The sequence below is a fragment of the Diabrotica virgifera genome, chromosome 6 (assembly GCF_917563875.1).
Source record: "Diabrotica virgifera virgifera chromosome 6, PGI_DIABVI_V3a".
Lineage (NCBI taxonomy): Eukaryota > Metazoa > Arthropoda > Insecta > Coleoptera > Chrysomelidae > Diabrotica > Diabrotica virgifera.
The window spans coordinates 189,665,521-189,688,417 of NC_065448.1; the positions used below are offsets into that span (position 1 = coordinate 189,665,521).

The window sequence follows — 22,897 nt, forward strand, 5'->3', positions numbered from 1 at the left end:
TTTATTTTCAACAATTTTGAATTTATTAATGAGACATTTGAACCTGAATCATATATTCCAAAAATCTCAAAATTGCTATTCAGTACTAATTTTACTTTTATTAATGGCAACACTAGCAGTTTTTTTGATTTTCATTTTGTAGTTCACATTCTATTTCTGAGTTGTTGATAAGTTGAATTTGACTATCTTTGTCATTGTGATTATCTTTTGCCTTATACCAACATGCTGATTCTAAGTGGTAACGTGTTCCTTTTTTAAGCTTTTCACAAATACTGCATACGTGTTTTTGTTCTTTGTATAATCTTTGGCTGGTTTTGTATTGTTTTTCTTCAACTTTTTCTTTAAAATCTAAGAATACTTTCTGTCTTTTACCTTGCTTGTTTACCAAGTATTCATTCTTGTTCAACTCACTAAATAGATGAGTAGTTGAAATCAATGAATATTTATCAAGTTTATTCATTATGTCGTCTGGCAAACCTAATACAATAAGGTTTATTAATGTGTTATTGTCGATTGTTTTATTTACTTCCAATAATAATCTTTCTTTTTTTGTTGCATATTCTATAAGAGAACCACTTTGATATTTGAATGTGAATGCGTATTTGATTTGAGACCAACCTTTCTTTTCATATGCATCACAAAAGTTTGTTTTCCAAATTTTCCAATCTGATTGTACTGTGTATTTAATTATCATGCTACTGTACCAATCTAAACATTGTTTTTCAAGTAAGTATTTTAATGACTCTATTTTCTGTTCATCATCTATGATTTCAAATCGTTCGCACTCTCTCTCAAAGTCTTCCATCCACTGACAAGCATTCGGTATTTTTATAGAAAATTTTTCAATCAAAAAACTTTCAGTTACTCTGCTTAAATTTTTTATTGATGGTATTTCTTTTTCATAAGTAGCAACTACAGATTGTGTTTTCTCATCTAAATACTGTTCCCCAAATTGTAAATTCTCACCATCATCTAAATATATCTTTCTCATTTCAATATCTAATGGTACCCATAAATTTCTTTTTTGACCTCTTTTTTTCAAAGAATTTTTTACTTTCATAAATACATTAGATTTCGCTAGGTATGTATGTTTATTTACCTGCTTGAATTCTTCTGGGAGCTCAAAAACACGTCCATCTGGAGTTTCAATTGCTGTTATACATATTTCATTCGTTTTTCCATCTGCGGATCCCTGTATTGTAAACTGGAACTTTAATTTCTCCATTTTTTTGACTAGTAATGTCGTTTTGTAATGATATTTATAGGAATAAGGACAGCTGTGTTGCTCTAGAATAAAGTATTTTATTAAAACATGTTTTAATACAACATTTACAATATTTACCTAGAATAAAGAAACGACATTTAATGTCAATATTCCCAATCTATGATTATTTCTACAAATAAGTGAAAATAAAAGTTTCATAAATGCTTGACATTTCATAAATGACGACGTCTGTCAATCCAATCTCTTCTCAGCTAGTGACGGTTCGGCAGGCCAGGAGTGTGTTCCGAATTTCTAACGTTGGCTGACTGCGTTCCAATTTGAAATTCCAATTTGAGATGACATCTTGGAGCACAGCAATATTAAAATGATGAAAGTATAATATGTAGTTTCATTACATATATATATATATATATATATATATATATATATATATATATATATATATATATATATATATATATTATATATATATATATATATATATATATATATATATTATATAATATAAATAATAATAAAAAATGGCGGTAAAGAGCCCAATTTGAGAAATATGTTGGTATGTGGAAATTACTCAATAACTAAATAAATTATTGCCAAAAAAGCCTGTACCGCCATTAAGAAGAACAAAAAAATAAACTTTCTTCATATAAATTTTTTAACCCATGCCTAGATTTTTTGTCACACTGGATCTACTAATAATCGATTTTATATAACAAGAAATCGAACGTGACTGACTCGGCAACATTTCGCGCCTGTGAGTATAAAAATTATTGTTTTTAATATTATAAAAATGTCACTGTCAGTGTCGAATTACCGACGCAGTATTGCCTCACTGTTGAAAGTTCGCAGAACTTTCGAAAAACAAAAATATTGATGACGCGTTACTGTTTGCTCTTAAGGATCAGGATTTACTAAAATGTTAGGCTCTCTATATGATATACGCAATTATCAGGAAATAATTGCCTACTCATTAAGCTGGTTCATTACTGAGATTTAACTAAGCGGATATCTCCTATACTAAATTATATACTTTATTCACTCAAAAAGTCCACTTAATACTATTCCCGTTAGTCAAAGCTACTCATTCCACCTACAGTAAAATACACTCTCGAATTACGGTCAATAAATTGTTGAAACGAACCCGAATTTATATCACTTAATCCGTATTCCATATTCGTTTGCCCATAATACTGACTGCGCCACTTAAATTTTGAAATGCCGCAAAGTCTTTTTTAAAAAATTTACTAGAGCTTAAAACGACATGTTACAATAAAATAAAAATCTAGACAAATATTATAGTGACTATTTTTACGGTAAAATAATTGTTATTGTTATTTGTAAGGTAAAATTATTACAAATGATAAAATTGTCTTGTAATTAAGAAATAATTAAGTTTTTAGTGCAGAATTCTTAATTCTTGTGGTCGTTGTTGTAGAAAACCATAACCGTTACGAAGAAGTTACCCAATAATTTTGGTCTTTCCTAAATATACAAGGATGGCGATTTTCTGATGACCGAAAACGCGACGTTAACTCGAATGGAAACTCCAAGTTTTTTCCGCACATTTTCAATGATTCGCCTTGCGATTTCTTTTTTGTTTATCTTTATGCAAAAGCTAGATGCATTGGAAATTGTAAATCATCTAAAATCAAACGGTAAGTCCGTTGAAACCATTGGTATGTTCGGGAAGAAGATATCATATCTTTGTATTTAACTTAACGTTGCCACAATGACATTATTCATTAGCTTTTTAACGGTCGGTCTTATTCCATTACATAATCGAGGTTGATTAATGTTACAAACCATAATGGAAATTAATCCTTTCGTTAATTATTGTAAATTATTATGACTTGGGGGTTCGGCATTTCCGATGAATCCAAGAACTCTGTGCGGTAATTAAGACTGTATTTTTGCTCGCTATTGTTGTGTTCGATATGCACAATCTCGTTAGATATAGTTCTTTTACTCTAACTTTTCCCATGCGTCACGATTCATTTTCAATTAAGTTAAATCAAAAAATAAAATGAAACGTACGTCGTTGTGTTGTTCAGTGAGTCGTACTGTCAGAGTGTCAGAATTAGGAAATGACTAATACCCCGTGAATGTATTTTATAAAGTTATTTTATTCGTGTTTAATCTATTTTCACTATTGCGGATATTGATGTGTAATAATACTAATAAGTGTATTTATTAAAAATGTGGTTATATTGAAATGTATAGAATGATGTGATAGTAAGTGGTAATTAGAAAATGGCTGTTATCCCGTGTAGGTATTTTATAAAGATACTTAATTATAGTGTTTAATCTTTTACCATTATTGAGGAGGTTGATGGACTTAACAAAAAACATAAAGATAAGACCCCTAAAGCTAAATATAGAACGGTAATAAATAAATTAAAAAACAGTCACAACAAAAAAGTTAACATTGTTAAGATTTTATATTATTATATTTTATATTATGTTAAGGTTGAGAAATACAAGAATAATCGAGTGAATTATATAAACAAATTACTAATATTTTTAATATATCGTTCCTTTGGCGAAACAGTAATACAATTGCAAATTGTTCACAAATTTAGGTATCAACACTACGATATTACTAATATTCGTCTTTGTCTGGAGACCCAAAAGTATTGCAACTCTCCCTTTATTTAACTGAAATATTATATTTATTTTTTGTAAATATAAAACCAAATAAACTTTATTCATAAATAAATAAAACTTTATTGACTTATAAAACCAAATAAGCAATAAATGCAAATAAACCAATAAAACTGTCAGTGTCATTGAAAATTATAGCGTCAAAATTCATAAGCTATTAAAGACATTCTGTATTCTTTATCCTCGTTTAACTTGTTGTGATTTCAATGGGGAAGCAGCTTAATTTTCCGATATTAGTTTCTGTGAGAAGTTCTGTGAGAGTTCCATATAGAATAGAATGGGGCTTTTCATCGATTGTCAATTGTTTCGAGCTTCTGTCATGTGTCATGTAATAATAATATATCTACGTCATACGTCTTTGGTTTGTATCATTGATAGATACCAATAACTTACGACGTAGATATATTAATATTATGTGACACATGACAGAAGCTAGAAACAAATGACTGTGTTAAATAGAAATATGCTTTATTGTCACTGAAAATTATACAATTTTATGGACAAAGCTTAACATAGTCACAAAAAAATAACAATAACATATACAATTTTTTGAAATTAGATAAATCGTCAATATAAAAAATATATACACAGTTGGATCCTAAAAAAATTGATACGACCCTTAGTTAGACATTTGATGATTTTGAGCAGTGTATTTGATTGTTCTGACATTATATTATATTATTTATTATGACAGACAAAGAAGAAAATAAACGAACAAACAGCCATTTTTTGAGGGTGAACATAACAAGTTATCAGTAGTAATTGCACAAGAGCTCTAAAATTCTATATTAATTTTAGAGATCTAGTGCAATTTGTTGCGATTATTTCATGAATAGAACTGTTCAAAACCAAAATTTTATTGTATGTAATTTATTTATGTAAGTACAAATTAGTACAATTAAACACACTGTTGTTATAAATATTTTACGGTTGAAAGTCACCACTTTTATAATTTTTAAAACATTAATTGTCATTAACCTTTAACTACACGCGCTGGCGTATTTTGTACTCGAGATATAAGAATTCTACTGCAAATATATTTAAAAATTTAATTTTTGACCTTGTTTACCTCTCTAACTTATCAATGGAATGTGCTTTACAATTTGGTTTTAGTTTCGTTATAATCGGCGTTTTGGGAAGATCGTAGTTTACAGTTTAATATTTGTTGTTTCCGGTGGTGGACAATATACGCCACGATTATATTAATATAAGTAGTAATATAAGTACATATTTCAATTGTTATTTAGTCATTATTTAGTCATAGTTTATAAACAATACTTTTTCTCCTGCAAAAAATCACATTTCAAAAAATTTTTTATTAGTTATTTTATTTATGATGGAATCCAGTTATTCCATGATTCCAGTTATAAATCCCAATTGGCTTACTGAGAAGGAACTCCAAGTATTTATTGATGCCGAATAAGGTTTATATAAACAACTAAGTGTATTTTATCAAAAAAAAAATAAACAAATTCGCTGTTTTTAAGTTTATTTTCTTGTGGCGTATAAAGTACGCCACGCGTGTAGTTATGTTATAACTTGATACGCGGGTAGTTAAAGGTTAATGTCACAGAATGTATTTTTTCATAGCAACGAAGGGCATCTGACGTTATATACTTGACGACGGGAAATTATCAAAAATTATCAGTCTAATTTAGATTTCTGTAGCTTTCTATTGGTCAGAATCTCCTATGAATGAAATAATCTGACAAATTTTAGGATTTGGCAGTGACAGTGAGAGAATGTAAATAATAAGTATTTATCCTTCAAAATACACTGCTCAATTTTTTACAAAATACGGTTTAAGAGTCGTATCAGTTTTTTTTGGAACCAGCTGTAATAATTATTCAGGTCTAAATTTTGATATTATTTTGAATTCGTGCATTTGCAGTTTTCGCATCTTCAAAAGCATTCTCTTCTAATCTCTCCAAAAGCGTACGGTCTTAATGACCAGTAGATATTTTTAGTCTTCCAGAACTTTTAATTCTTTCGAGAGTTTTTTGTTCTCTCCATCTTTTATTATTATTAAAAACTGTTGTTCTGCTTACGTTAAAATAACGTGTGATCCAAAATTATTGTCACTATAGGTGGCTTTGAACGACAGAGATAGCTATACAGTGCATGTCTATTCTTAATTCAGATATACTTTCCAGTTTACGTCAACTTTGCAGTGTACGTCAAGTAAACAAGAAAAGTTAGGTTATGTAGTTTGTTTGATTTTATTTATTATTATTACTTATAATTTTTTTAATTCTTTTTATTTCTGATTAAAATTCTGTGTTAGGCTTTGACTGATTTTTTATGTTTTATAATGTTAATCAAAATTAATTGATAAACCAAGGATATAAATTCAGATTAAAACAAGACATACGTAATTTTTTGCACGGCTAGCTTTGATCCCAATAATTGTGGATCGCTCGTTAGTTCGGTACGGCAGAAAGTGACCAACCATCTTCTAATTTCGTTACAATTCATGCTTTAAGTTCTTTTCTAGCATGTGGAGCCATTTTTGATATTGAACAGAATAGGTTATCTGACAAATTTTAAGATTTGGCAGTGACAGTGACAGTATATAATTAATAAGTATTTATGCTTCAAAATACACTGCTCAATTTTCTATAAAATAAGTACGCTTTAAGAGTCGTATCAATATTTTTTGGAACCAGCTGTACAAGTTGAAAAATTGAAGAAAAAAACAAAACCAATATATTGCAAAATTAAGGTAAATTGCAAATTGAATATACAACACATATTAAAACACAAATACAGGAACTAATAAGTTTAAGATGCTGTATGTGACACCCATATACAGTGTGTCAATTTTAAAACTTACAATGGGCTATATCTCAGGAACAAAAGCTGATATCAAAAAATGCTTGAACCCGTTTCTAGGAAAGTACGGGGGAACTAAAATGACCTGAAAGATAACTCACCCCCATCAGCCCCCTAGGAACCACCCACCACAAGCAAAAAATTTTAAATTACAAACCCCTACTTGTGATACATCATTTAAAAGACTATAAAAAATGCTATCCAATGGTATAAATAATAATTATACAGGGTGTTAATATCAGCCGGCATACTATGACTTTTGTATTTGTAATGATATCTCCCGGATTATTATTTTGAATGATAAGTGTCCGTCGAACATTTTTTTGTCAAATAAAAACTTGCCGTTTTTGCAAAACAAGTTGAAAACATCTGCTTTTGGGTTCTGTCAGATTCAATAATTTTTTCTTTATTTGAGACTTTTATTAAATGTCATTAGTTTTCATTATTTGTACGATCGGTACTGTCATTCAGCTGTAGTTGTCACGATGGTTTACAGTATGTCTCGATTTTTGACCCTTCGCTTCGTTATCGAACGATTATGCTTCGTATCTGTTTAGTAGGGTCAAAAATCGAGGCCTTCTAAACGCGTGGAGATCATTTTCATATTTGCATCCCTGAACCAGTGTTATTTACGAACAGCTCAAATATTTAATGAAAGGCATCCGGACAAAAATGTAATTCACGTGTACGTTCGCGATTTAGTTGAAAAGTTTAGAGAAACAGCATCAGTGCAAAATAAAAAAGGGATACCCCAAGATTACTGAATGAAGCATCCCAAATTGAGGTCCATGGAAATTTTGCAATAAAGCCTACTGCATCAACACGTCAAGTATCTGCAATGACAGGACTTTCACATGAGTCAGTTAGAAAGGTGTTGAAATTACGTAAGTTTCACCCGTTTAAAATACAAATTCTTCAAGAACTAGGAGATGAAAATCCATACCGACGAATTGAGTTTTGTGAACTCACGACTGAAAGAATTCACGTTGAATCGAGAGTGGTAAAAAATATTTGTTTCACTGATGCACGTACTTTTATGCTGAATGGTAATGTAAATAAACAAAACTGGCGGTACTGGAGTGATGCGAACCCGCATCAATTCAAAGGTCACACGCAATATCCTGAAAAATTGAATGTTTGGGGAGGAATATTAGGCGATGCTATAATTGGCCCCTTGATCATACCAGGCAATTTAAGTGGCGACATTTATCTCGATATGCTGGAAAACACCATCAAACCTTTAATTGTGCATGAATTAGAAAACCAAAGGGACGACCAAGGCAACTTAGCTCTAGACGAAAATTTGCTACACTCCAACAAGATGGAACACTTCCTCATTATGCAGCTCCAGTTAGGCACTGGTTGGATACTAATTATCCGAACAGATGGATTGGAAGGAGAGGTCCCAATGAGTGGCCTCCGAGATCACCAGACTTACCGCCACCTGACTTTTTTCTATGGGGTTACCTAAATTCAGTTGTTTATAAAACTCAACCTACGTCACTTGGGTAATTGCGAGAAAGAATTACGCAAGCATGTCGCGCTATTACTAGAACAACATTTGCCAAAGTTCGTGCAGAATTTGAAAATAGGCTGGATTATTGTTTAAAAAACAATGGAAAACACTTTGAACATTTACTTAATTGACATTTTTAACAAATTTGGTAGTTCAACAAAAACCTCATTAAATTTTCCGTTTAAGCCAAATTTTCATAATTATTGCTTTACCCTGTGTAATTATTATTTATACCATTGGATAGCATTTTTTACAGGCTTTTCAATGATGTATCACAAGTAGGGGTTTGCAATTTAAACTTTTTTGGGTGTGGTGGGTGGGAACTAGAGGGTTGATGGGGGTGAGTTTTCTTTCATGTCATATTAGTCCCCCTTACTATCCTAGAAACGGTTTCAAGCATTTTTCCGATATCAGCTTCTGTTCGTGAGATAGAGCCCATTGTAAGTTCTAAAATTGGCACACTGTATAGATAAATATACTTTAGTTACTTGTACATTGCTGTAATTTCTTAGTTAGTCATAGAGTAACTCTTCTATTGAATAATATTATGGTCTTTTAGATAGATGGACTTTTGTCATTTTACGAAACTTGGGGAAATATGTTGCAGATTTAAGTTGTAAAGGGAGATGGTTTTATAGTTTTTTGCGGAATATGATATAGATTTTTTTACTATGAGGCCTTGCTGGAAAGATATGCAGGTGTTTACGAATTAAGCAAACAGTTTCTAAAATATACAAAGATGGAAGGGTTAAAATTTCGTGATCTGTAAAGTAACTTTCGCAATGGGTTTTTCTACTGATGTCAAACAGATATCTTATTGCTCTTTTTTGTAATTTGAAAATAACATCAAATTGGGCAGCTGTACTAGAACCCCAAAAAGGAAGACCATATCGAAGATGAGACTCGAACAAAGTTAAAATATGTTATTTTAGAGGATGCTTAATTGAGTTCCTTCGAAATAGATCTTATAGCATAGCAGGTTGAGGCGAGTTCTTACTTAACAAATCGATATGAAGGGGCCATTTGAGGTTGCTGTCTAAAAAAAAACAAGAAATTTTACAGCATGAACGGTAGAGATCTGGCTGTTATTCACAAGCAGGGGTTGAAGAGCACCTTTATAGGATAATGCTACTTTACCCACGCTAAGGAGAGTAAATAAGAGTCAGACCAGGTTTTTATGGTAAGAAGATCAAAAGTTATAGTTGCATGAAGAGTTGCAATAGTTGAGTTGCTCCAAGTGATACTGGTATCATTAGCAAAAAGAAAAATTTTTCAATGGGTTTTTAAATTAGTGATCTCATTTATGAAGATAAAGAAATGAAGAGGACCCAATACTGAACCTTGATGTACTCCACATACAATGTTTTTGAGACTATATCAATATCATTTTTGCTCTAACCAGTTGTTTCCTATTATCTAAGTAAGATTTGAACTAATTAAAAAAATCTAACAATAAAACACTGAAAATGTTTGTTTTCTATACTACCACAAAATTTTGTGGAAATATAGAAAACAAACGTTTTCAGTGTTTTATTGTTAGATAAAATGAACTTCCATCAAGTAACGGTCGAATCCATCAATTAATTTAAAAAATACCTCGAATTCCATAGAAATTTAGTTTTTAATTAAAATATGCATGGGAAAAGTTAGAGTGGAAGACTATACTAAGAATATCCACTGCATTTTCTATTAAGAACGTAATTCAGAACATTACGGTCATTAACATTTTCTGTGTTCAACGCTCTAGAGTGAAAACTCGAGCCTTTACCGCATACGTACCACCTCAAATATTGATTTTAGCGGACAAAATAAACACATCAAAATTGTATTAAATATAATTATCTCGATTTTTTTATGTACAGTTATGTCGTAAAATTAGTAATAAACCAGAATCAATTAAATCATTATTCTTCTTCCCCTTCATTCCACTCCTTCCACTATTTGCCTCCATTAACTCGAAAAATATAGATCGTACTCATAAATGAAATGACATTTTCAAGAATTTCAGCTGTATCCATTTTAGTCGAGAAGTTGGAAATGGCGTTAATATTGAGTAACAAAACAGTTCTCCTCACAAATCAAGATGGCGGCTAAAGCAATTTTCTTTTCAGTCATTTATATTTCGTGAAACAGTTTATATAAGATAATTTTAGTTTAAAATATGTAAAAGTTATTGCTTAAAAAGGAGTTTTCATACACGGCTATGCTTTTACCGCAAATAAAAATCATCACAATCAATACCATTTCTAAATATTACTTTTTATATATACCTCGTCCAATTTACTTACCGTTGCACGTCATCCGCGCCATAGCCTGTGACACGATACCAACACGAAATATTTAGGCGGTGGGTGTGTTCTTTTTTAGAATCAAAATGATTCTAAAGGGGAACACACCTACCGCCTAGATATTTCGTGTTGGTATCGTGTCACAGGCTATGGCGCGGATGACGTGCAACGGTAAGTAAATTGGACGAGGATACTATAGTGGAGTCACTGAAGGTGGATATGAGCTATTACCTCCGATTTCGTTGAACGTCAATCTATTTGCCTAAAAATTAGTAAGTGGTTAGAGGACATCTCAAGGAACAAGGGTGATATGGTGCCAACTTGCGCTTTTACCCTGGGGGTGGATGCCACCCCTTCTCGAGGGTGAAAATTATTTTACTAAAAATAACCCCATAATTCGATAGAGGGACTAACTCTAAGCAAAATTTGTTATATCAAGTTATTGAAATAAACCAAAACTTTTTCACTTATTAACAATTAAAGATTTTAATTTTTCGTGAAAAAATGCATGTCTAGCCGATCTTTTATAAATAACTCAAAAACTATAAATTTTTACAAAAAAGTTATTATTACCAAAATTGAAGCTAATAAAAAATGAAATACATTACTTACCAGGAAAACCTATTAATGTTAACTGAAAGTGAGTTATAGTTAATTGAATGTATATTTCTTTCGGCGACTACCCAAATCTAAGTATTCAAGCTTAAATAACGGGAAAATTATGTATTTTATTACATAAACTTATTTAACATTTGTCAAAGTATTTAAAAATATCTATCAAATGAGCCCCCGGAAAAGTTGATAGCATTAAAATTTATGCTCCAAAAATTTTTCAAAATTTTCTTTTAAAAATTTTTCCAAAAAATGTTATGGTTTTTTTTTTAAATAACTCCGTTAATTATGATATATCAGATTCACCTAAAAACCACTTGAAAGATAATACTAAGGGCTTTTAAACTATGTTAAATTTAATCTTTTAAACCTCTTATTCTTTTAAAAAACAAAGGTTAAATGGCCCCGGCTACACGATTCTCGCAGCAAAATTTAAGCTTTAAACGTTTCTATCTCGGTTATTTTGTACCCTACAGAAATAGTAAATAGGTAGAATATTTGACACAGAAAAAAATAAAATTTGTTATATATCATTTTTTTCTTGTATTGAGTATTTTTGGAGTTATTATTAAAAGAAAATGAAAATTACGATAATTTGAAAAATTCTGATTTTTTAAAATTATATCTTTTTGTCAAAAATATGCGTTCTAAACCGGTAAAAATTTTTGAAATTAATACTTGTGCTAACGTAAAGAAACTCTTTTAAGGATTTCTATAAATTTTAATATTTGTGGAAATGGCGTATGTTTTATTTTTCACTTTTTCCAAAAAAATCCGAAAGGGTTCTCTTATTTTCATCATAACTTGCTTAATTTTGATGCTATTAACCTCTTCTGGAGCTCGTTTGATAGGTGTTCCGAAGTACTCGGACAAGTGATTAGAAGGTATATTTTATAAAATGCATCGTTTTCCCGTTAGTGAAGCTTGAATACTTAGATGTGCGTACTCGTCGAAAAAAATATACGTTCAATTATCCATAACTCACTTTGAATTAACATAATTGTAGTTCTTTAAATAAGGAGTGTATTCAATTTTTTATTGTCTTTAATTTTGGTAATAATAACTTTTTTTGTAAAAGCTTGTAGTTTTTTAGTTATACGTGAATAACAGCTTTAAAACATGCATTTTTTACGAAAAAATAAAAGCTTTGATCTTTAATAACTCAAAAACTATTGATTTATATTAATAACTTTATATAACAAATTTTGCTTAGAATTTGTCCCTCTATCGATTTATGGTATTAGTTTTAATGAAATAATTTTCACCCCTGATAAGGGGTGGCATCCACCCCCAGGGTAAAAGCGCAAGTTGGCATCATATCACCTTTATTCCTTGAGGTATCCTCTAACTACTTATCAATTTTCATGAAAATCGATGAAGGTTCAACGAAATCGGAGGTGAAAACCTTCAGTGACTGCACTAATATTTTTATATTGTACATATTATGTGCAAATCCCATTAAAATATTGCTCTAACAATAAAAGTTTTTGTAACGCAACTTCACCCTAAATTCGAATTTCCATTTCAGGTATTTTTTGTTCCCAAATTTTGTCGCATGACATTGTATTTAGAGTAGATGCAAATTTTTTTTGTTATTTTTTGGTGTCAACGACGATTGTAAAATGAAATGTTTGTTGATGGTTGAAATTTCCCAATTTGGTTACGATGTGGAAAAAAAAAACGTTGAAATCGATGTTGGTAGGACCGAAAACTCGTTTTGTGTTTGAAGTATTTAGCAACTAAACGGTAATGCAATATCCATGTACATTTTATTGATATATCCTGATTAAACAAAATGAACCTATTTGATAGGTCTAAAATTAATGAAATTAGTCACCTTTTGATGAAAATTATAATGTCAAAAGCACTTTAGACATTTATTTGAATAAGACTAAAGATCCCCGAAACTGTTTAAATTGGTAAAATAATATTAAAAATAAAAAGTATTTTTCGAGTTGATGCGTTGTAAATACAAACAAAGTAAAATAATATAAAAGAATCCTTCAGAAATTCAAATCGATGAAGTAATATTTACACACAAATCTTCACAATAAAGTAAAAACTAGTATAGTTGGTATATATTTAATGAAACATTAAACTAACAAATAAAATGGATTAAAATTGTTCAAATTTGTCAACCAATAACTTTAGGATGAGGATAACTCATAACCAATAATTTGAGGACGTGTTTAAATTACCTATTAAATACTTAAAAGTATAAATTTAAGCGACATATTGTCTATAATTAAAGAATTAACTTTCCGGAAACACTATGACACCAGCCAATAGCCAGCTGGTGATTGGAGACCAACCTAGACGTGAGTAGTGTAGTTTCAAGTAGTAACATAGTGTTTACGCAGAGTTAAGTACTTAATCATCGACAATTAATATGTGATGGGTTGGACATGTGCCAAGAGAAAATGAAAATTAGCCACCCAGACGAACCTATTGAGCTGATCCCCCCCCCTTACTTGCAGAAATTAAAAAACAAATAGCACTGATTTACTAGCCATTCATGAGCTTTCATATCCCGAAAATTAAAAATTTAGAGCTTGTTAAACTGGGCAGCTATTTAATATTTTAGTGGGAGGGACTCACCCCCAATACTTAAAAATAGAGATATTGAATCGTACCTTACGGCAGAATTACGATCTATTTAGGAGCTTTCGAAGTTATACAGGGTGTCCCGAAAAGATTGGTCATAAATTATACCACATATTATGGGGTCAAAAATAGGTTGATAGAACCTCACTTACCTATATACAATAGTGCACACAAAAAAAGTTACAGCCCTTTGAAGTTACAAATTGAAAATCGATTTTTCCCAATATATCGAAAACTATTAGAGATTTTGTATTGAAAATGGACATGTGGCATTCTTATGGTAGTAGTATCTTAAGAAAAAATTATAGTGAAAGTTGGACACCCAATAAAAATTTTATGGGGGTTTTGTTCCTTTAAACCCCCCAAACTTTTGTGTACGTTCCAATTTAATTATTATTGTAGTACCATTTATTAAACACTATGTTTAAAAAACTTTTTTGCCTTTTAATACTTTTTCGATAAGCCAGTGTTTATCGAGTATTTTGAATATTTGTAGAATACACCACATATTTATTTGTATACGGTTAAGTATTAAGTAGAGAGATCTGTTAATAATCTGAATATTTATTTATAATTTACATTTTTAGACATATTTTGAAAAGAAGCCACATTTGGATAAAAGGCGACTTATCAAAAAAAGACTAAGAGGCAAAAAAGTTTTAGAAACACTGTTTAACTAATGGTACTACAATAATAGTTTAATTGGAACGTACACAAACATTTGGTAGGTTTAAAGCACAAAATCCCCATAAAATTTTTATGTAAATATATTAAAAAAGAAGCCGCATCTCGATAATAACTGGCTTATCGAAAAATTACTAAGAGGTAAAAAGTTTTAAAACGTTGTGTTTAACTAATGGTACTACAATAATGAATTACTTGGAACGTACACAAAAATTTGGGGGGGGGGGGAGGTTTAAGGGAACAAAAGCCCCATAAAATTTTTATGGAGAGGACAAACTTCACTATAATTTTGTTTTACGATGTTCCTGCCATAAGAGTTATATATGTCCATTTTCAATAAAAAATATTTAACAGTTTTCGATATATTGAAAAAAATCGATTTTCATTTTCTAACTTCAAAGGGCTGTAACTTTTTTGTATGAGCACATTTGTACTAAGGTAAGTTAGGTTCAATCGAACTATTTTTGACCTCAGAATGTGTGGTATAATTTATGCCCAATCGTTTCGGGAGACCCTGTATAGTTTCGATTTTTGAGCTCAACCTCTTAACCCCCAGACAGCCCTTTAATTGATTCAAGTCAAAAATGTTGAGAAAAATTAAAATATATCTTATCGCGGATGTAGTTCATATAGCGTAAACATTCCTAGAACAAATTCTTAAAATACGAGCATTTTGATTATTGAGCTACAGTCCCTTTGCAAGAAAACCTCCCCATCTTCCCGTCTGAGAATTGTACTTAAAATGAATAAAATCAATTTAGGGCAGTCAATAAGAGCAAGAAGAGGTTATTACCTCCGAATTCTATCCTACTGCATTGATTTTAATGAAATTTTAGGAATAGCCTGAAAATATCTCTTTATTCAAAGTCTACCCTATGCTGATGTGTGATTTTGTCTTGGGGCGGTTCCCACCCCTTCGAGGGGGTGGACAATTTTTTGGTTAAACAACTACGGAACTTGCTAGAGAACCTAATTCTAAGCAAAAACTGTTCTATAATTTTTTTTTCGAAAACACATTACTTTTTGAGTTATTCGTGGTTGACAATTGGCCATTTTCATTGAAATATAACACATTTTCAAACGTTTTTTTGCGAATACTTTAAAAACAATGCATCTAGCTAAAAAAATTATATAAGATATTTTTGTAGGCCATAAAGAATCAAAGGGATTTGTTCCTTCTTCAATCTTCCAGTTATACACAAAAAGAGATATGGTAGGTAAAAAGAGTTTTTTTTTGGTGCATGCTCAAATCAGTGTATTCAACTTGAAATAACAGAGAAACGCTCGATTTTAGGTATATAATGCCACCAATATCTTTTATTGTGCTTGAAAACTCCTTTCAAATATGCTATATTAAATGTCGATTACATTCAAACTAAGCGAGATATGCTGCAAAAAATTGATGACTAACGAATTTTAAGAAAAAAATTGAGAAGTTTATTTAACCCCTCATCCACAAGAATTTAAATGCATCGTTTTCCTTCTACACTACATTTTACTACAGTGTTATTTTTATGTTCAAAAAGTTGAGCGAGTTTAATATGAATGGTTTTTTAAAAAAATAAGATCAAATTATAGAGCGCATATTTAAATTTTCTAAAAAATCTTCCTTTTTCTCCATGTAACTTGAAAATGATAAGAGATACAGCTATAGAAAATAAAATCAGAATGTTTATCTAGAAGAAACCTACATTTTTGTATGGCATCTTTTTTTGGCATCTCTTATCATTTTCGAGTTACATGGAGAAATAGGAAGATTTTTAAGAAAATTTAAAAATGCGCTCAATAATTTGATCTTATTTATTTCAAAAACCATTCATTTTAAACCCGCCCAACGGTTTGAAAATAAAAATAACACTATAGTAAAATGTATTGTAAAAGGAAAACGATGCATTTAAATTCTTGTGGATGAGGGGTTAAATATTCTTCTCATTTTTTTCTTAAAATACGTTAGTCATCAAAATTTTTACAGTTTATCTCGCATAGTTTGAATGTAATCAACATTTTTTATTGCTTAATTTATAGGTCTTTTCAAGCACAACAAAAGTTATTGGCAGCATTATACACCTAAAATCGACCGTTTCTCTGTTATTTCAAGTTAAATACACTGATTTGGGCATGCACCAAGAAAACAAGTTTTTCACTTACCATATCTCTTTTTGTGTTATAACTAGAAGATTCATAAAGTCAAGAATCTCTTTGTCATTTTATAAGCTACAAACATGTTTTATATAGTTTTTTTAGTGAGATGCATAGTTTTTAAGGTATTAGCAAAAAACCGTTAGAAAATGTGTTATGTTTCAATGAAAATGGCTAATTTTCAACCAGGAATAACTCAAAAAGTATTGAGTTTTCAAAAAAAAAATAATAGAGCAATTTTTGCTTAGTATTAGGTTATCTAGCAACTTCCGTAGTTATTTAAGCAAACAATTTTCCACCCTCGAGAAGGGGTGCGAACCGCCCCCAAGACAAAAGCACACCTCGGCATAGGATAGAGTTTGTTTCTTGGGCTATTCCCTACTTACTGTGAAAATATCACGTAAATCGATATAGTAGGATGGAATTCGGAGCCACATACCCTCATTGACTGCCCTAATTATTTTGCGACTAAATATTAAATATATGATTTTTTCGTTGGCTCTGTATAATAGACACTAGCAATATCTAAATTAGGGCGTTGAAACATAATAGAAAGATCAAAGATATATTTATTGCGTTTGTTTAACCAGTGCCATTAGGATTATTTTCTATGCTTATCTATAAAAGCAAAAACAAGTATTAGTACTGAATATACAGGGTGTAACAAAAATACAGGTCATAAATTTAATCGCATATTTTGGGACCAAAAATAGGTCGATTGAACCTAACTTACCTTAGTACAAATGTGCACGGAAAAAAGTTACAACCCTTTGAAGTTACAAAATGAAAATCGAATTTTTCCAATATATAGAAAACTACTAGAGATTTTTTATTGAAAATGGACATGTGGTATTCTTACGGTAGTAGTATTTTAAGAAAAAATTATAATGAAATTTGAACACCCCATACAGATTTTATGGGGGTTTGGTTCCTTTAAACCCCCCCCCCCCAAACTTTTGTGTACGTTCCAATTTAAATATTATTTTAGCGCCGTTAGTTAAACACAAGTTAAAAAGTCAGTTTTTATCGAGATAGTTCAATATTTGTCAAATCCGCCACATATTTGTATATGGTAAAGTACGATTATGGAGACTTGGTAATAAAATGAAAATTTATTTATGATTTACATTTTTAAGTATATTTTGAACCATATTAAAAAAGAAGCCACATCTCGATAAAAGATGCTTTATCAAAAAAATACAAAGAGGCAAAAAAGTTTTAAAAACACTGTGTTTAAATAATGGTACCGCAGTAATAGTTTAATTGGACCGTACACAAACATTTGGGGGTTTAAAAGAACAAAACCCTCATAAAATTTTTATGTAAACATATTAAAAAATAAGCCGCAACTCGATAAAAACTGCCTTATAGAAAAAATACTAAGAAGCAAAAAAGTTTTAAAAATATTTAATTTAACTAATGGCGTCACAATCATAATATATTTGACACGTACACAAAAGTTTGGGGGGGTTAAGGGAACAAAACCCCCATAAAATTTTTATGGGGTGCACAAATTTCACTATTATTTTTCTTTAAGATGTTCTTTCCATAAGAATGCCACGTGTCCATTTTCAACAAAAAATCTTTAACAGTTTTCGACATATTCAAAAAAATTGATTTTCATTTTGTAACTTCAAAGGGCTGTAACTTCTTTTGTGTGCATATTTGTACTAAGGTAAGTTAGGTTCATTCGAACTATTTTTGGTCCCAGAATATGTGGTTTAATTTATGATCTGTATTTTTGTTACACCCTGTATAAAAGATCATGATCCACTAACAATCGAAAGCCGCCTGATATGTTCTATTGATAGCGAATCACCGGTGCACATTTATAGAAAGTTTAATCAGAAAATATAATATAATATGTACTATATAAAACTTGGTATTGTAGAACACGGAAATTAAAGAGAAATGAAATCAGATTATTTTTAATCTACATATAGTTTTGAGATACCACGTCATATTTCCTCCAACTTATTGCTTTTGGCAACCGAATAACACATCAAAAGAATAAATATTACAGAAAATTACTTGGCCGAGAGGCAAATTCTAAAAAGTAAAATCGAAAGAATCCCCTGTCTGACTTTTAACTTAACTAATTCTTTAGAATGGACAGTGTCTTTTTAAAAATTAATTATTCTTACATGTTAAACTTGATAACGGATGGAAGGATGAAATTTTCTTGAAAAGAACTTATGTCCAGGACAGAAATGAAGTCCAGGAATATACTGAAAAATTAAGGAGCTTATATTATTGGGGCAATCTTTGAAGACGCCTTACGAATTTGCAGAATGTATAGAAATTTAAAATTATAAAATTTACAATTGGACAGCAAGTTAAGAATATTCCTATGTAACGAAAATTGCAAATTACTAAAGTCGATCGGATAGCCAAGCGGGAGAGGAGGTCGTCCATACTTCACTGCGTTGTGAAATATGTGAGTTCAAACCCTGGCCCGGTGAACGGAAATACAGAAAAGCTAACGCCTTTCAAAGGAAAAAAATGTACAACAATTATTGTTTAATAGGGTGGGCCGAAAAAATATTTTTTTATCCGATCGAAACGGGGTAGGTTTTAAAAGTTGCATTTGGGGTCCTAAAAGAAAACTGCAACATATTTTTGCTGAAAAAAAAATATCTTCAGTCTGCGCATTTGACTTAAAATTTCAGTTTTTTTGGTAAAAAATAACTTTTTGGAAATAATTTTGTACACATTAAGAAATGAGGTAGAATGACCGGGTAGCGTTATATATGTTTGTTAACACTAATAGAATAACCCCAAACAGTTTCATTTGTCTTATGCAACATCTTCAGTATGCTTGTGTACCAATGTACATGATTTTAAGGTTAAATACAATGTTTTTATACCACTGACGTTTTCTAATATTTGAAGTCTAGTTGTTTTGAAAAGTCTACAGTCAACTTTTTTTTTGTACATTTATCGAGGAAAATATATCATCATTTATGCAACTCTTCGCTAGTTCATAATGAACTACCCAGGACTCACCACGAGGAGGTGGTTGCTTGTCGAGTCTCACCCGTGCCCTCCCTTCCACCCAACCATGAGAGCACGTTCTTTTTTTTTTGCTTAGGCTTTGAACTCTTTCTTAGAGTCAAACTTAGGCCGTATTGCTCTGTCAAATAGTCTAGTTCTGATTATTTCATCCCTTTTCTTTTCATGGCACACTTGTAGTGCTGATCGTGTGACTTCTTTTACTGCTCTTTCGACAGCTTGAGTATGTGTCGGTAATTTTCCCAGCACACCTTCTGCAAGAATATCTGACACGCTGTCAACCAATATTCTATTGAGGTCCTCTTCTGATAGATGCATGGTAACAGGGGGCTCAGTTACATCCATAAACTGCCATTCAATTAAATCTATGTATTCTTTGGCAGAAAAATTTATTTTAGGAATTTCAAAAAGTCGAACTATTTCTGTGTCGTTTTTTCTGCTGGCTTTTAATATTCGTCTGATCGCAAGCTGACGAATGTGTCCCCTGTCATCGAAGAGCATTGCCACAAGCATATTTTCGGGGTGTGCGAAGTATGCATTATTTTGAATGCACTTATGAATCACTTTCTTTTGTTCGTGTGACATATATGATGAAAAGTCCAGCATTTTTCAAAGGTTGCTTGAACCATCCTTCAGTTTGTGATTGCATTTGATAGTGAACCAGCTTGGAGCATAAACTAAGGCAACATATTTGGCTAAATCTTTCAACTGATCTGATGGTGAACTAGATGCAATGTACAATCGGAGTACACGATTGGCAGTTGTCACTCACCGTGCATGATTTAACTTTCCAGGACTTCTATCCCCAGATCCTGGTGGTGATTCTCCTTTAGTAACTATTTTGCATATATGTCGTATAAATATTTCTGATCCATACTCAAATCTACTTTGTATAAATCTGGAAAAAGCACTTCAACTGGGCTCATTATCGGTTCAAACTTAGTTGGAGTTTGTTTGTGGCAGTCAGCTAACGCTTTGCCAATTGAACCGCTAAGCCATGAGTGCCAGATGTTTGACCATCTAAAAATTCAAAAAGATGTCTCAGTGGAAGTTCATTGGTGTGTAACTGACACACCACCCATTGTAAAGGTTTGTCTAGTTTAGTTTCCAGTATTCTTATAACACCATTACTTTTGCCTGTGTTAGTTGGACATCCATCATATCCAACACAAACCAGTTCCGACAAACTAATTTGTTTATCTGACATTTCAATTCTATATTGTTTTAATGTAATTTACCTAACTTAAACGCAACTATTTTTAATCTTTCAAATATATCTACGACTAATCCCTTTAAAAAGTCTACCGGTATAAATATTAAATTTTCACTCAAAATGTTGGTACTTGCGCACACTGACGATGTTGCATAAGACAAATGAAACTGTTTGGCGTTATTTTATTAGTGTTAACAAACATGTATAACGCTACCCGGTCATTCTATCTCATTTCTTAATGTGTACAAAATTATTTCCAAAAAGTTACTTTTTACCAAAAAAACTGAAATTTTAAGTCAAATGCGCAGACTGAAGATATTTTTTTTCAGCAAAAATATTTTGCAGTTTTCTTTTAGGACCCCAAATGCAACTTTTAAAACCTACCCCGTTTCGATCGGATAAAAAATATTTTTTCGGCCCACCCTATTGTTTAACCATTTGTACTCAGATCAGTGTAGTGTTAGTGTCTTTTTAAGGGGTACATCACGTAATTGTTTGTGCATGTTTTATTACAGTTTTTTGTACAACACTAAAGGTATCAAGTTATGTTTTCTTTATTTGTCACATTTGGACAAATCTGTAAAATCTGGAAGATGTCCAAGTAAACATTCATTGTTTTAGCTAATAATAAATATGGTTTGTAAGTTGTAGGTAACGATTATATACTGTTTATTATTATTATTTTTTATAATCTCCTTTTCTCTTGGCAACAAAATCACAATTTTGATTAAGATTAAATAAGGTATAGGGGAGTGCATTTAGATTATCAGTTCGGAAAAAATCAAACAAGATAAAACTTTTTGTAATTTCATTAAGAATTGTTTAATAAACAACATATCAAAAAGTTCTACTCGAGAAGTGGGTGCTTCATTTTTTATTAAACAAATGAACAGCGAAGTTAGATGTTTTTTTAAATAACTCCGAAAATATAATTTTTAGAAAAAAACTGACTTGACCATTAAAAAATTCAGAAAATTTTACAAAAAAAAAACCTTATATAAAGATTTTTCTAAAATTAAATCTCTAGCTTCTGTAATTTTTTATTTATAACGCTAAATTCACCCTGCTCACACACATTGGCGCACTGTAAACTAGTGTTGGAAGAAGTGCACGGTTGAGTTTTTTTAATGTAATTCTTTAACTAATGGATCAAAAGAAATTTTACAAATTGGACATGAAAGAAGATGAAATAAGCTATCTTATGGTTGTAATAAAAAGAAATAAAATATATGGACATAAGTACGGTGTGGGCGGAAATTTAGCCTTACATGAATTTTGTTTAAAAATGATTTAAAAATGTGTAACTAATACAATTTTACTTATAAAACTCTCAGATTTGCACAACTTACCTCTCAATCATCTTACTAAACGATGTTTTATTCAAAAAAAAATCTCAAAAATTTAATTCAAATAATACGATGTCTCAAAAAATGTAATTTTTGAAAACTTCGTAGTTTTACAGAATCCCCACCACTTTAAGACGGTATTACTCAGGTTTGAATAAATCTAATACAATTCTTTTGATATTTTTTTAAAGCTTAGGATGTAATTTTTAAAAAACACTGAATTATTATAGTTTAAAAATGAAATAAACAATTTCTTTTTGAGAAAACTAAGAAAGATAACAAAAATGTAATAAAAAACCGAAAATTACCAGCTGAAAAAATGTATATACAGACTGATCAAAACTTTTTTCTGTAAAACTTACCTAAAATCCATTTAATAGTAAACTTCAACAATAATAAATGTTCAACAAAAAAAAATTTTTTTAGCTCTTATACAGTATGAAAAAACAAAAGATGTAGATCTTTGAAACACACTCAGTGATCAAAAGATCCACAGGTACTGGTTTAACGACCACTCGTACGAAATCAAACAAATGAAATAGAGAATGTGGAAAAATCCCCTTACGATATTTCATTTGTTTGATTTCTTATACAGTATGTCTGCGTAACTTGGAACCTATTGATAACTTGATTAATATCAGTTTTACGAAAAAAAGTTATTCTTTATAAAATAGTCTGCATCATATTTAACATAAGATGCAACCATCAAATATCAATTTTTTTAAATTTTGTACGAGGTATGTCAAAAATTTTGTACGAGGTATG

The 22,897-nt window shown here is 30.8% G+C and overlaps 2 protein-coding genes across 5 annotated transcripts in view; both read right to left on the minus strand.

Annotated features, from left to right (window-relative positions):
* Positions 1-22,897, minus strand: part of LOC114328055 (neuropeptide F receptor) — a 1,158,133-nt gene that overhangs the window by 482,013 nt on the left and 653,223 nt on the right. The window lies entirely within an intron of this gene.
* On the minus strand, positions 113-1,625 carry LOC126886262 (uncharacterized). The gene is made up of 2 exons (XM_050653131.1): positions 1,343-1,625; positions 113-1,287 (listed from the first exon to the last, which is right to left on the minus strand). Exon 2 carries the CDS (start codon positions 1,223-1,225, stop codon positions 113-115), a length of 1,113 nt encoding a protein of 370 aa, XP_050509088.1. The 5' UTR covers positions 1,226-1,287; positions 1,343-1,625.

Bases quoted from the DNA above. Each gene is read 5' to 3' on its own strand.
- LOC126886262 (XM_050653131.1), bottom strand. From the start codon at position 1,225: ATGGAGAAATTAAAGTTCCAGTTTACAATACAGGGATCCGCAGATGGA.